Source organism: Rousettus aegyptiacus, unplaced genomic scaffold (genome assembly GCF_014176215.1).
Source record: "Rousettus aegyptiacus isolate mRouAeg1 unplaced genomic scaffold, mRouAeg1.p scaffold_m13_p_5, whole genome shotgun sequence".
Classification (NCBI taxonomy): domain Eukaryota; kingdom Metazoa; phylum Chordata; class Mammalia; order Chiroptera; family Pteropodidae; genus Rousettus; species Rousettus aegyptiacus.
Genome location: NW_023416308.1, coordinates 78,052,620 through 78,065,296, shown reverse-complemented (window position 1 = coordinate 78,065,296; position 12,677 = coordinate 78,052,620). Strand labels below are relative to the sequence as shown.

The 12,677-nt window shown below is 39.5% G+C and overlaps 1 protein-coding gene across 1 annotated transcript; it reads left to right on the top strand.

Moving 5' to 3' along the window:
* The first annotated feature begins 11,541 nt into the window (after positions 1-11,541).
* Positions 11,542-12,504, top strand: LOC107517318 (olfactory receptor 51I2-like). The gene has a single exon (XM_016157896.2). The coding sequence runs from the start codon at positions 11,542-11,544 to the stop codon at positions 12,502-12,504; it is 963 nt and encodes a 320-aa protein (XP_016013382.1).
* The last annotated feature ends 173 nt before the right edge of the window (positions 12,505-12,677 follow it).

Below are 12,677 nucleotides of genomic sequence, written 5' to 3'. Positions count from 1 at the left end.
TTCAGATACTGGGCTTCAATACAGATGATGCGGTCAGGGGCCTCATTTTATGAGGCTGTACACCCTTATATCTCTTCCTACAACTCCATCCTTGTCTATCTTCCAGTGCATTACCCTACCGCAATCACACCCTCCTAGCTACTTCTATGTGCCTAAGAGCATGGTCAGAGTGATAATTTTAAAAAGTGTGCATCTCTTGCTCCCAAATCCCTCATCATATTCCACCAGAGCCCAATTTATTAACAGTGTATTGCTGTCTCCTCTACCTTTCATTCTACCCTAAGATTTTTATGTTAAAAAAGTCATCTGAAGACTTTTGTACCAATATGGATAGCAGCACTATTCACAATAGCCAAAAAGGTGGGAATAACCCAAGTGTTCCTCTGCAGATGAATTCATAAACAAAATGTGGCATATACATACAATGTAATATTTTTTCATCCATGAAAAGGAACGAAATTCTGATACAGTCTACAACATGGATGAACCCTGACAACATTTATGTTAAGTGAAATAAGCTCGATGCAAAAAGACAAATATTGTAATTTAGATACTTATGCAAGTATCTAAATTACACAAATTCAGAGACAAAAGTAGAACAGACGTTACCAGGGGATGGGAGAAGGGAGGATGAGGAGTTATCGTTTATTGGGAACAGAATTTCATTTTGGAATCATGAAAAGATTCCAGAAATGGGTAGTGACGATGGTTACATGCACTCAAAACTTTGTTAAAATGGTAAAATTTATGTTATATATGTTTTACCACAATAATCACCAAAGAATGTAAAATATCTCATTATTAATTTTGTATCAAAACATATTGAAATGATTATATTTTGGATATGTTGTGTTGAAGAAAATGTATTGTTAAGGTTTTTAAAAAGTAACCCAAAGAGGATGATATTTAATTCCCTGTATTAAGGGGAGGACAGAGCCTTGCGATGGGATTTGGGAGCTCTAAGCTACGGTTCCTTTTCTGCCACTAGTTTGGTGATCTTATCTAATTCTCATAATCTCTTTGAACTAACTCTATAAAACATAGTGATTAAACTACATACTCTCTAAATTTCATTCTTATTCTAAATATTATGTGCTCTGAGCATTAAGAAGCCATAAACAGAGAAAACTACTGGAAAGATGGCAGACAAGATAAGGTAGAGTTTGCCTCTTCCCAGGTCCACATTGAAATTACAATCAAATTATAAAATAATCAATGTGGAGAATCACCTGCAGTCCAGCTGATTGTAACACATACATCTGATAATATAAAGAAGGAGCCACATCGAAGCCAGTAGGAGGGGCAAAGTCACAAATTGGGCTGGACCTGCACCCCCCCATTTAGTGGAGGATCACCAGGAGGGAGAGCAAGACTACAGAAGCTTCCCTGAAGGAGAGAGGAGTCTTGGTCTCATTTGGGGGCTCTCCAGCCCAGGGTCTCAGCCCAGGGAAGAGGAGATTCCAATAACTCCAACCGTAAAAACCAGAAAGGATTCCCGGCATCCAAATGAGAAGGAAGGAGACTAAAACCTTAGATGCCCCTTTCAAGGGAGTATGCACAGGCTTTCTTACCTGTGGACACTCACCCAGGCACTGGCAGCAGGTCAGACAGAGGCTTGCACAGAATTCATACTGAGAAAGTCTGCATTACCTCGTGCCAGAACAAGGGCCGGAAGGTCACCCACCATTGTGCCTTAGTCTGGCCCCCCTACTAGGCATACTATAAACCACACCAGCTTGACCATACAGACCCCTCCCACAGAGCAATTAGGAAGCAATAGCCTGAGGAGATCAGCCCACCCCACCCAACCTGCAGATTGCCTGGGACTTTTGTTGCTAGATGGCTGCCATGCCCTGCACTTCAGGGCCAAACATTCACAGCTGGCAGCCAGTGCTGTGAGTGCACATTTTGAGATGGTTTCAGGCAGGTAACTGCTGCCAACACAAACTTGGGCAGATCTCAGTGATCTGTGGGCCAGTTCCAGTTAGCAGCTGGTCTTGCTGTGATTTGGGACTTCTACGGGAACGCACCAAAGGTTACCGAAGTTGCAGCAAGACTGAGGTTGTATTGATCTGACTGCCATTGTCTCCCTGAAACCCAGCCCCACCTTACCCACAAATTGTCCCAGGTGGCCCATTGACAGTGAACCAACATGGCCCTGCTTCTCCCCACCCCAGATCTTCCAATCAACATAGGCAAAAAACTTTAGCTAACTCTGGGCAGACACTGCAAGGAAATCAATTGCAAGTAGACCCCTGCTGACTATAAGAGTTGCAATATTGCATCTGGGGAGTGCAGGGGTCTAGGGCACTACCCCAGATGGCAATTGGTCTCACTGTAATCTGTGACTACAGCAGGAACACCTGGGCACAGAAGTTGCAGCAAAACTGAATCTGTATTGGTCTGATGGAACTTGTCTCCCTGAGATCCTGTTTCACCCAAGCCACAAAGTGCCTGCAACCCAGAGACAGCCTCCCCTGCCCTGCTTTCTCTGGGGTTGTGCATTTGCTCAAGCAACAGACCATGGCTAGTGCAGTGAGCGCATTTTGGGGAAAACAGTTGTGGGCAGACTACTGTTGCCTGTACGAGCTACAATATCTCTTGAGGGTATTGCTTGGGTCTGTAGTACTGCCCCAGACAGCAGCTTGTCTCCATGTGATCTGTGACTACTGTGGAAATATGCAGAAAACTGAGGCTATTTGCCTGACAGTCCTTGACTCCCTAAGCTCCTACCCCATCCAAAACGCAAAGTGCCTACACACATTGATAGGCAGCTGTCCCTACCCTGGGATAGTGCATTCAAGTCCAAAGTGGGCAGCAGCTGACACTGCTATGATTGGAAACATGCAGGGAGCCACAGAGACAGCACTGCAGGGGCAGGGGGAAATTTACTCAATAGACCCAGAAGATTCCCAGGGTCTCTGCACCATCCAACATGTATATTGCCCAGAGACTCTTCAAGTTTCAAAAGCTTATGGGCAGTGCCAGGCCTGGAGGAGCACGGGTCCCTGTGCCAAATGGCCTTAGGTCAGGGACGGGGAATAACTCATTGACTATAGCATTGTCTTGGTAGTGATACTTATATCAGATAAAATAGACTTTAAAACAAAAGCTATACTAAGAGACAAAGAAAGGCATTATTTAATGATAAAGAGATCTAAAAATCAAGAGGACATAATCCTAGTAAATATACGCACACCCAACATAGGACCTACATACATAAAGCAATTATTGACTGACATAAAAGGAGAAATTAATAGTAATGCACTCATAATAGGAGACTTTAACACCCCATTGACATCAATGGACAGATCTTCTAGGCAAAGAATCAACAAAGAAACAATGAGCCTAAAAGACACACTAGACCAGATGAATTTAATAGATATTTTCAGAGCATTTTACTCCAAAGCAGCAAAATATACATTCTCCTCAAGTGCACATGAAATACTTTCCAGGATAGACCATGTGTTAGGACACAAATCAAGTCTCAACAAATTTAAGAAGACTGAAATCATATCAACCATCTTCTCCGATCACAATAGTATGAAACTAGAAATCAACTACAAGAAAAAAAAAAAAAACAGGAAAATACACAAACACATGGAGTCTAAATAACATGCTACTGAACAACGAATCAGTTATTAATGAGATGATCAAGGAAGAAATCAAAAGATATCTAGAAACAAATGAAAATGAAAACACAACAACTCAAAATCTAGGGGACACAGTGAAAGTAGTTCAAAGAGGGAAATTCATAGCAATAAGACCTACCTCAAAACAAAACAAAACAAAACAAAACAAAACAAGGAAAAGCTCAAATAAGCAATCTAACTTTACACTTAAAAGAACTAGGAAAAACAACAGCTAACAAAACACAAAGTGAATAGAAGGAAAGAAGTAATAAAGATTAGAGCAGAAATAAATGAAATAGAGTCTAGAAAAACAATACAAAGGATTAATGAAATCAAAAACTAGTTCTTTGAAAGGATAAACAAATTTGACAGACCCTTTGCCAGACTTATCAAGAAAAAAATAGAGAAGACTCAAATAAATAAAATCAGAAATAAAAGAGGAGAAATAACTATGGACTCCACAGAAATACAAAAGATCATAAGAAAATACTATAAGCAATTATATGCCAACAAAATGGACAATCTGGAAGAAATGAACATGTTCCTAGAAACATACAATCTCCCAAGACTGAGTCAAGAAGAAACAGAAAGTCTGAACTGACCAATTACCACCAATGGAATAGAATCAGTAATCAAAACCTCTCAAAAAACAAAAGTCCTGGACCAGATGGCTTAATAGGCAAATTTTACCAAACATTCAAAGAAGAATTATCACCTATTCTTCTCAAACTATTAGAAAAAATTCAAGAAGAGGGAAGGCTCCCTAACTCCTTTTATGAGGCTACCATTACCTTGATTCCAAAACCAGACAGACATTACAAAAAAAAAAAAAAGGAAACTATAGGCCAATATATCTTATGAACATTGATGCAAAAATCCTCAACAAAATATTAGCAAACTGAACTCGGCAATACATTAAAAATATCATATACTATGATCAAGTTGGATTTATTCCTAGGATACAAGGTTGGTACAATATCCACAAATCAATTAATGTGATATACCACATCAATAAATACAAAGATAAAAATCATATGATCATATCAATAGATTCAGGAAAAACGTTCTACAAAACCCAGCATCCATTTATGATAAAAACTCTCAGCAAAGTGAGAATAGAGGAAACATACTTAAACATAATGAAGGTCATATATGACAAACCTACAGCTAACATCATACTCAGTGGGGAAAGGCTAAAAGCGTTTTCCTTAAGATTAGGAACAAGACAAGGATACCCACTCTCACCACTACTCTTTAACATTGTATTGGAAATATTAGCCACAGCAAATAGACAAGAAAGAGAGAAAAAAAAAATATCCAAATTGGAAAGAAGGAAGGAAGGAAGGAAGGAAGGAAGGAAGGAAGGAAGGAAGGAAGGAAGGAAGGAAGGAAGGAAGATAAAGAAAGAGAGAGAGAAAGAGAGAGAGAAAGAAAGAAAGAAGAAGAAAGAAAGAAAGAAGAAAGAAAGAAAGAAAGAAAGAAAGAAAGAAAGAAAGAAAGAAAGAAAGAAAGAAAGAAAGAAAGAAACCCAGCCAGCCATAACATTAGCAGAGGGCCTGCTAGGCTGAAACCCTCCAGGGACTCTTTGAGAACTGCTTTTTGACCCACAGAAGAAAGCCAGCTCCCTTCCCTGAGGCCACACTTGCTGTTTGCCCAAACATGTTATCAACTTATCTCACACCTCCTGAATCTGCCATTTGTTTTTTGTGATCTTTCCAAAAACCAAACCTGGGCTCAAAGATTGGGGATTTCTCACCCCAAGATGTATTCACAGATCTCTAAAAGGAAGCCCAGTCCAACAGAAAGACCCAATAGCTCTGTGCCTTGTCAATTCAATTTACCCTCTGCAAGACTTGTTTTCCTCATCTGTTTATGAGAGAAGATAATTGTATCTACCCTTCAGTGTTTCTGTGAGAATTATGTACCATCATCCATGCACAATGCTTAGCACAGTATTTAGGACATATTATGAAGTCAATAAATACTCATTATTATTATTTTCACAGAGGAGGTAGGTAATAATCTCTGCCTCACAAGGATATCAAGGGGGGAAACAACGTGGGTTTCTGTGACAAGCTAGCTACACAGATTTAAAAAAAAAAAAAAAAAAAAAAAAAAAAAAAAAGCCACTCATCTAGTCTCATTAGCCTGAGAGCTTGGAGCTTAAGAACATTTTTTTCTCTCCCTTTCTCACACCAGTACCAGGTCTGATGTTGAGAGGTGAACAAAAAGGAAAGGAGTGTGGTGGATGGGGGAGGCAGGATTTAAATGGGATTTAGATGAGATTGAAATGACTGTTCTTACGCACTAAAGGAGGGAGGCCAATGGAAAGGGCATGGTTTCAAAGTTGTCCCAGGAAAATGTGATTGCATTCTAGGTGACAAACTAAAGGGTGGTTATGGCCATTACTCATTCCTTTTTCACATGGGCCTTGGTCCTGGAAGAGTGTTTGCCTCTGATTTCTATTAATCGGGAAGGGCTTCTAGCAAGAAGCCCTCTGGATACTTGGGGAGCTGAGTTAACTCACAGAGGTGGTCCCAGGCAAACCCTGCCATGAGAGGCCTCCGGTCTCAGGCAACTGCTCACTGCAGTGAGCATATTTTTCCCAGTGAAAAAACGTCTCCAGGGACAGAGGATTGTAAAAATACTGCCCTGTTCCCAGCCATGTTTATGTTGGCCTGATCAGTGGAGGGCACCAGTTTAGGTAGCCAATTCCCCTTGAGAGCCGAAGAGCCTGAGGTTGCCCCATAAGTAAGACAACTTCCAGCCCCCAATAATTTAATTTAGTCTCTGAGAAACACATCATTTATTCTTAACTGAATTGACAAGAAATAAGAACAGAACGTAAGTCAGTCTCTATTTGGGAAGAGAGATTTCTTCAGGCTTTTTATTATTGGAAGGAAGATTTACTCTCAGTACATATTTATGACCAGAGATTATCAGCATCACATATTTGAGATTCTTTCCAACAATGATCACCACCAGTTCTCCCGGCTGGTGCCAAAATTTATGCCCAATGTTTATTTCTTTGATGTCATTTAACAAACATTTAAGAATCATTTACAATGTTCCAGGTCCTGTAAGAGGTGAAGAGAATACAAAAATAAACAATAGTGGATATTCTAGTGGGTGTCAGATACCATCCAAAAGACAAGAGATAATAAGTATTCATGAGGATGTGGAGAAAAGGAAACACTTGCTGAGAATGTAATTGGTGCAGCCACTAAGGAGCACAGTATGGAGACTCTTCAAAAATTAAACATAGAACCACCATATGATCCAGCAATCCCAATTTTTTCTAGGTATATGATCCAAGGAGGTGAAATCATTATCTCAAAGAGATATCTGTACTCTCATATTCATTGCAACATTGTTCACAAGAGCCAAGATACGGAAACAACCCAAGCGTCTGTTGATAAATGAATGAAGAAAGAAAATATGACACATGTAATATATGACTATAATATACATTATGTATTATAGTTCCTACCATAAATATATAAATATATAATAGGAACTATTCTGCCTTTACAAAAGAAGGAAATCCTGTCATTTTTAATAAGATGGATGAGCCTAGAAGGCATTATGCTAAGTGAAATATGCCAGAGAAAGACAAATATTTCATGGTTTCACTTATAAGTGGAATGAAGAAGGAAAATAAGTTGAGCTCATGGAAATGGACATTAGAATGGTGCTTGCCAGAGGCTGGGGTGGGGAAATAGAAAAAGATTGGTAAAAAAAAAAAAAAAAAAATACAAACCTCTGTTAGACGATGAGTAAGTTCTGAGGATCTACTGTATAAATGGTGACCTTAGTTAATAATACTACATTGTATAATTGAAATTTGCTGAGATTAAAACTTAAGTATCCTGAGCAAAAATAAGTAAAAGTAAATATGTGAGGTAATAGATGTGTTATTGACTCCATGATGAGAATCCTGTCACATCGTATATGCATATTAAATCATCACATTGTATACTTTAAATGTATTATAATTTTATTTGTTAATTATACCTCAGTACATACATAAATTAGCTCAAAATTGATCATTGACCTACGTTTTAAAAAATATTTTAAATGTAAACATAAATTTATAAAACTTTAGAAAAATATGGAAGAAAATCTTCAAGATTTAGGGCAAAGTTGTCTTAATTTGACACCAAAACATGATTTATTTAAGGAAAAAATCATAAATTAAGCTTCATTAAGATTAAAAGCTGCCACTATGTAAAATATTTAGTTAAAAGGATTAAAAGTCAACCTACAAAGTGGGAAAATATATGTGCAAATTTCATATCCAACAAAGGTCTAGTATCTAGAATATATAAAGGACTCTGAAAATTCAAATAGAAAAAAAGATCTAATTAGAAATAGGCAAAGTAATGAAGAGACATTTCATGAAAAAATATATTCATCTGGCAAAGAAAAAATGTTCAAAATTATTAGACAGTAGGAAATGAAAATTAAAACCACTTGGATATCACTACACATTTATCAGAATGGCTAAAAAAATTGTGTTAAGGTAAAAACACAAATGTTAACAAGGATGTGGGGAATCTGGATCACACATACATTGCTGGTTGAAATGAAAAATGGTAATAGCCAGTCACTCTGGAAAACATTTTGGCAGTTTCTAAAAAATAACATGGGGCTAAATATTTCCATTCCACAGTATTTATCCCAAAGAAATAAAGTTATGTTCACCAAAAGCTTACACATACATGTTTATAGTAGCTTTATTCATAATAGCCAAAGACTGATAATAACACAGATGTTCTTCAACAAGTGACTTGTTAGACAAACTGTGGTATAGCCATACCCTATAACATTATTCAGAAATTTGTAATTGAAATATTAATACATGAAATAAGCTGGATAAATCTTCAGAGAACTATGCTGAGTAAAAATAAATAAATAAAAACAATCTCCAAAGATACACACTTGAGATTTCATTTCTACAACTTTCTTGAACTGACAAAATTATGTAGAGCTATAGAACACGTTAGTGATTGCCACAGATTAAACAAAGAAAGGAAGTAGGAGTGGCAAGAAAAGGACAACATGAGGAGTCCTTGTGATAGAAATATTCTGTATCTTGACTGTAGCAAGGTCAGTATCTTTATTTTTATATTGTATATTGTTTTGCAAGATCTTACCACTGGGAGAATTAGATAAATAGTACATGGAATCAAAATTAAAAGCATACACACACACACACACACACACACACACACACACACACACAATCTTAAAAGGTCTTAGTTTCCGGGCTATGGTATTTAGAATTTTTTTTTCTGTAATGATGAGCAGTCACCAAAAAAGTAGGTAAAATAGTGGAGAGGAGGCTGACATGAAGTAATTATGTGCCTCAGAGTGGTCTCTCTGGCAGGGTGTGGACGTAAGAGTGGAAGTGGACAAGACAGCAGACGCATTGGTAGAAAGCATAGAGACAACACACTTGATGGCCTCTATTTCCTGTGTGAAGTTAGGAGCAATATCACATTAGCCACTAAGAGTTGAGACAACAGGCTGGATAAAGAGCTTGAGAAGAATGGTGACAATTTAAAAACTGAAAGGAAAGAATTGTGAAGTGACGCTAATGTCTCTGCTCAGTTTAATCACCATGATTTTGTTTTGATATAAGCTTTCAGAGTTGTGTGATTTTCCCCTAAACTTCCTTGTCAGCTCAAGGGGAGAAAGGTAAACAGGCTAGAACCAATTCAGGCTATGAGAATCAAAGAGGAAAAAGTCAAATGTGTCTGTAGAAAGCAGCTTCAGGTCAATGACCATGGTCCAAATTGATTTAAGAGCTCAGGCCACAGCTGTTTTGGAGTGGAGCTCCCCAGAAAGTGAGAAAGAATAGAGATGGATTTTGTATGTGATGAGAAACCAAGCAAGAATTTGAACCCAGGTCTAACCAGCTCTATAGTTTATGTTCTCTCTATTGTTCAAGTTCCTTCCTTTTGAACCTGTTTGACTTAGTAGGTCAGTCCTAAGTTAGGAGTGTGGACAGAATCTGTGCCAGTTCCAGCCTGGAGCTACAAGGCCAGAGTCCTGGTGTCTGTCCCAGAATGAGGGCCAAGAGTTTAGAACGGGGTCTGTGCGCCTTTCAGAAGTCTTCTCCTCCGTCTCCTCTAGGAGGACTTCCCTGACTTCCTCAGGCTGGGAATCTTCCCACACATTGCTTCAGATCTCTACCCTCTGTGAAGACTGGGAGCTCCTGCAGGAATTCTGGAGCCACACTAGAAATGTTGTCCTAGAAGGATTTCAAATGCAGATGGATTGTTGAAGTTGACAGTCTCAGACTACAATTTAAGCTTGGTGGAATATTGTACAATCTATGATTCTCTTTTCCTTCCCCCTTGTTTAATCCCTTCGAAAACTTCCCCTGATTCCAAAGTCACCCCAGATTTTCCACTCCTCAGGGACCTTCTGTGGCCCAAACCTAGCCCTCCCTGGAGATAGGCACTGCTGCCAAAGCATGTCTGTGCAGCAGGATAAAAGGCTGCCATGAGACATCTGAGATCCTGCAAGATGTGGAGCAGCAGAGCAGCCTGGGACAACAGCCAGAGTGAGTAACTTGGGGTCCTAATACATCCTCTTTCTCCACTTCCCGGATGGGTGACTGCCAGCATCTTAGCCTCAGATGGAAATATCAGCAGAAAGGGTCTGGAAATAATGCAGAAGAAGGAGAAGCACTCTTGGACAATGAAAGAGAAAGTAGTCTCATCTCCTGCTTGAAGAAGAGGGCCTAAAGGAGGCTGCCTTCCTGAAATTCAGAGAGTTTACAGCTTGGAAATAAACTGGAAACTCAGCTAATACTTATGGAGAGAGATGTCCTGCATAGCTCTCATGAAGGAGAGTGGATGAGAGGACGTGTCAAGTTCTCGTCCCATCTGGCATTCTGATCCCATGTTCAGTTTCTTTTTTTTATTATCAACTCATTTTTATATTCTAATACAAAAAATTTAATTTGATTCATGATTTCCTTAATTTCTTTATTTAGAAAAGTTTTGTACAGAATTTTTTCTCTTTCTTAAATAATTCCTGATCTCCAAGAGTATTTTTATATAACTGTAACTTGTTTTGTCCCTTTTAATTTTTACAAAACACATCTCTACAAATTCTATGTTGGAACTTTGTTAATCGTCTTTGAATGGTGTGAATTCTACCAAAGCCTGAGAGAGAAGAAATGGAAGATGACAGAATTGAGAATCTTCTGATCTAGAGACACTCCTCTCCCAAAAGAAAAAAAAGGTCATTCTTACCTTCAGAGCAAGCCCATTAGCCCATTACATTGGCTAAATATGGCATAACTGTAGACCCAAGGGTTCAGAGTAAAACCTCTTTTAGCTCACAGACCTATTTTTGGTAGGTTTTAAAATCTCCGCTAAAAGATATTTGGGTGGTTGTTTCTCGTATGTTCTTTTATTAACCTACCTTTAAAGGGCTTTTTGTTTGCTTATTTTTTTGTTTTGAGATTTAAGGGCAAATCCTAGAAAAACAATAACAAACCCATGCAATCAGCCCTTCCGGCTCCTACAGTATGTTTGCTATTTATTTACAGGAGGCCACTGTTTCTTGTTTAAAATAAGGTGATTTTGATTAAGCTCTTTAGAACCATCTCACATATTTTCAAAATCATTGTTTTCTTCAATGTGTGAAGAGGTCAGTGTTTCACACTATAGCACGATACTTTTGTAGTCAATAGATTTAAAATATAGTTACTATCTAGTTTGCTTTCGGATAGCGTATATTTTTAAATTTACATTTTATATTTGATATTGTGTGTAAACTCATGTCACCTAATATCAAAACTGGTGTTTTCCCAATAATTTTGTCTTGCCTTCTTATTTTTCTGTCCAGATTGAGGTCACATATTTCTGGAGACCCCATCTGCCTTCCAACAATGCTCCCTTCCCAGTCCTATGTCAACGTCTCCTTCTTCCAGCCACTTGCTTTCCTGATGACTGGTATCCCAGGGCTAGAGGCCGTTCATGGCTGGATCTCCATCCCCTTCTCCTCCATGTACACTGTGGCCCTCGCTGGGAACTGCCTGATCCTCCTGGCTGTGAGGAGGACTCCCAGCTTGCACCAGCCCATGTACTACTTCCTGTCCATGCTGGCCCTCACCGATGTGGGCCTCACCTTGACCATACTGCCCACCACCCTGGCTGTGCTCTGGTTTGACCGTCGTCTCATTGGCTTCAATGCCTGCCTGGTCCAGATGTTCTTTCTCCACTCCTTCTCTATAGTGGAGTCCTCAGTGCTCCTGGCCATGTCATTTGACCGCTTTGTGGCCATCTCCAACCCCCTACGCTATGCAGCTATCCTTACAAACAGTGTCATCATCAGGATTGGAGTGGTCATTGTGGCCCGTGCTACCTTGTGCCTCTTCCCTGTGCCGTTTTTGGTTAAGCGTCTAAACTTCTGCCCTGGAAATAATTTCCTATCCCATTCTTTCTGTTTCCACCCTGATGTGATGAGAAGAGCCTGTGCTGACATCACCATAAACACTCTCTATGGGCTCTATGTGGTTGTTTCCACTGGGGGCGTAGACTCCCTGCTCATCATCCTGTCCTATACTCTCATTCTTCACACTGTCTTGGGGCTGGCCTCTCCCCGGGAGCGCACCCGAGCCCTCAACACCTGTGTCTCCCACATCCTCGCTGTCTTGGTCTTTTACATCCCAGTCATTACCACGTCCATGATCCACCGTTTTGGAAGGCACCTGCCCCACATTGTGCATGCTCTGGTTGCCTACGTGTACCTGGTGGTGCCCCCTATTCTCAACCCCATCATCTATAGTGTCAAATGCAAGCCTATCAGGGAGGCCTTGCTTAGGGTGCTGAGGGGGAAGGGCCAGATCTGATGATGCAGATCCTTGCAAAACTGGGGGCCCTGAAAAGAGGTTGGTAAACCCAAAATACAAATTTTTGATAGATGAATTCTCACCCATATTTCTGTTATGAGTATCCGGGTAGGGAGGTGATGCATAATGGCAAGAAATGTTTTCATTGATTTATTCTCTCATTAGTTCACATG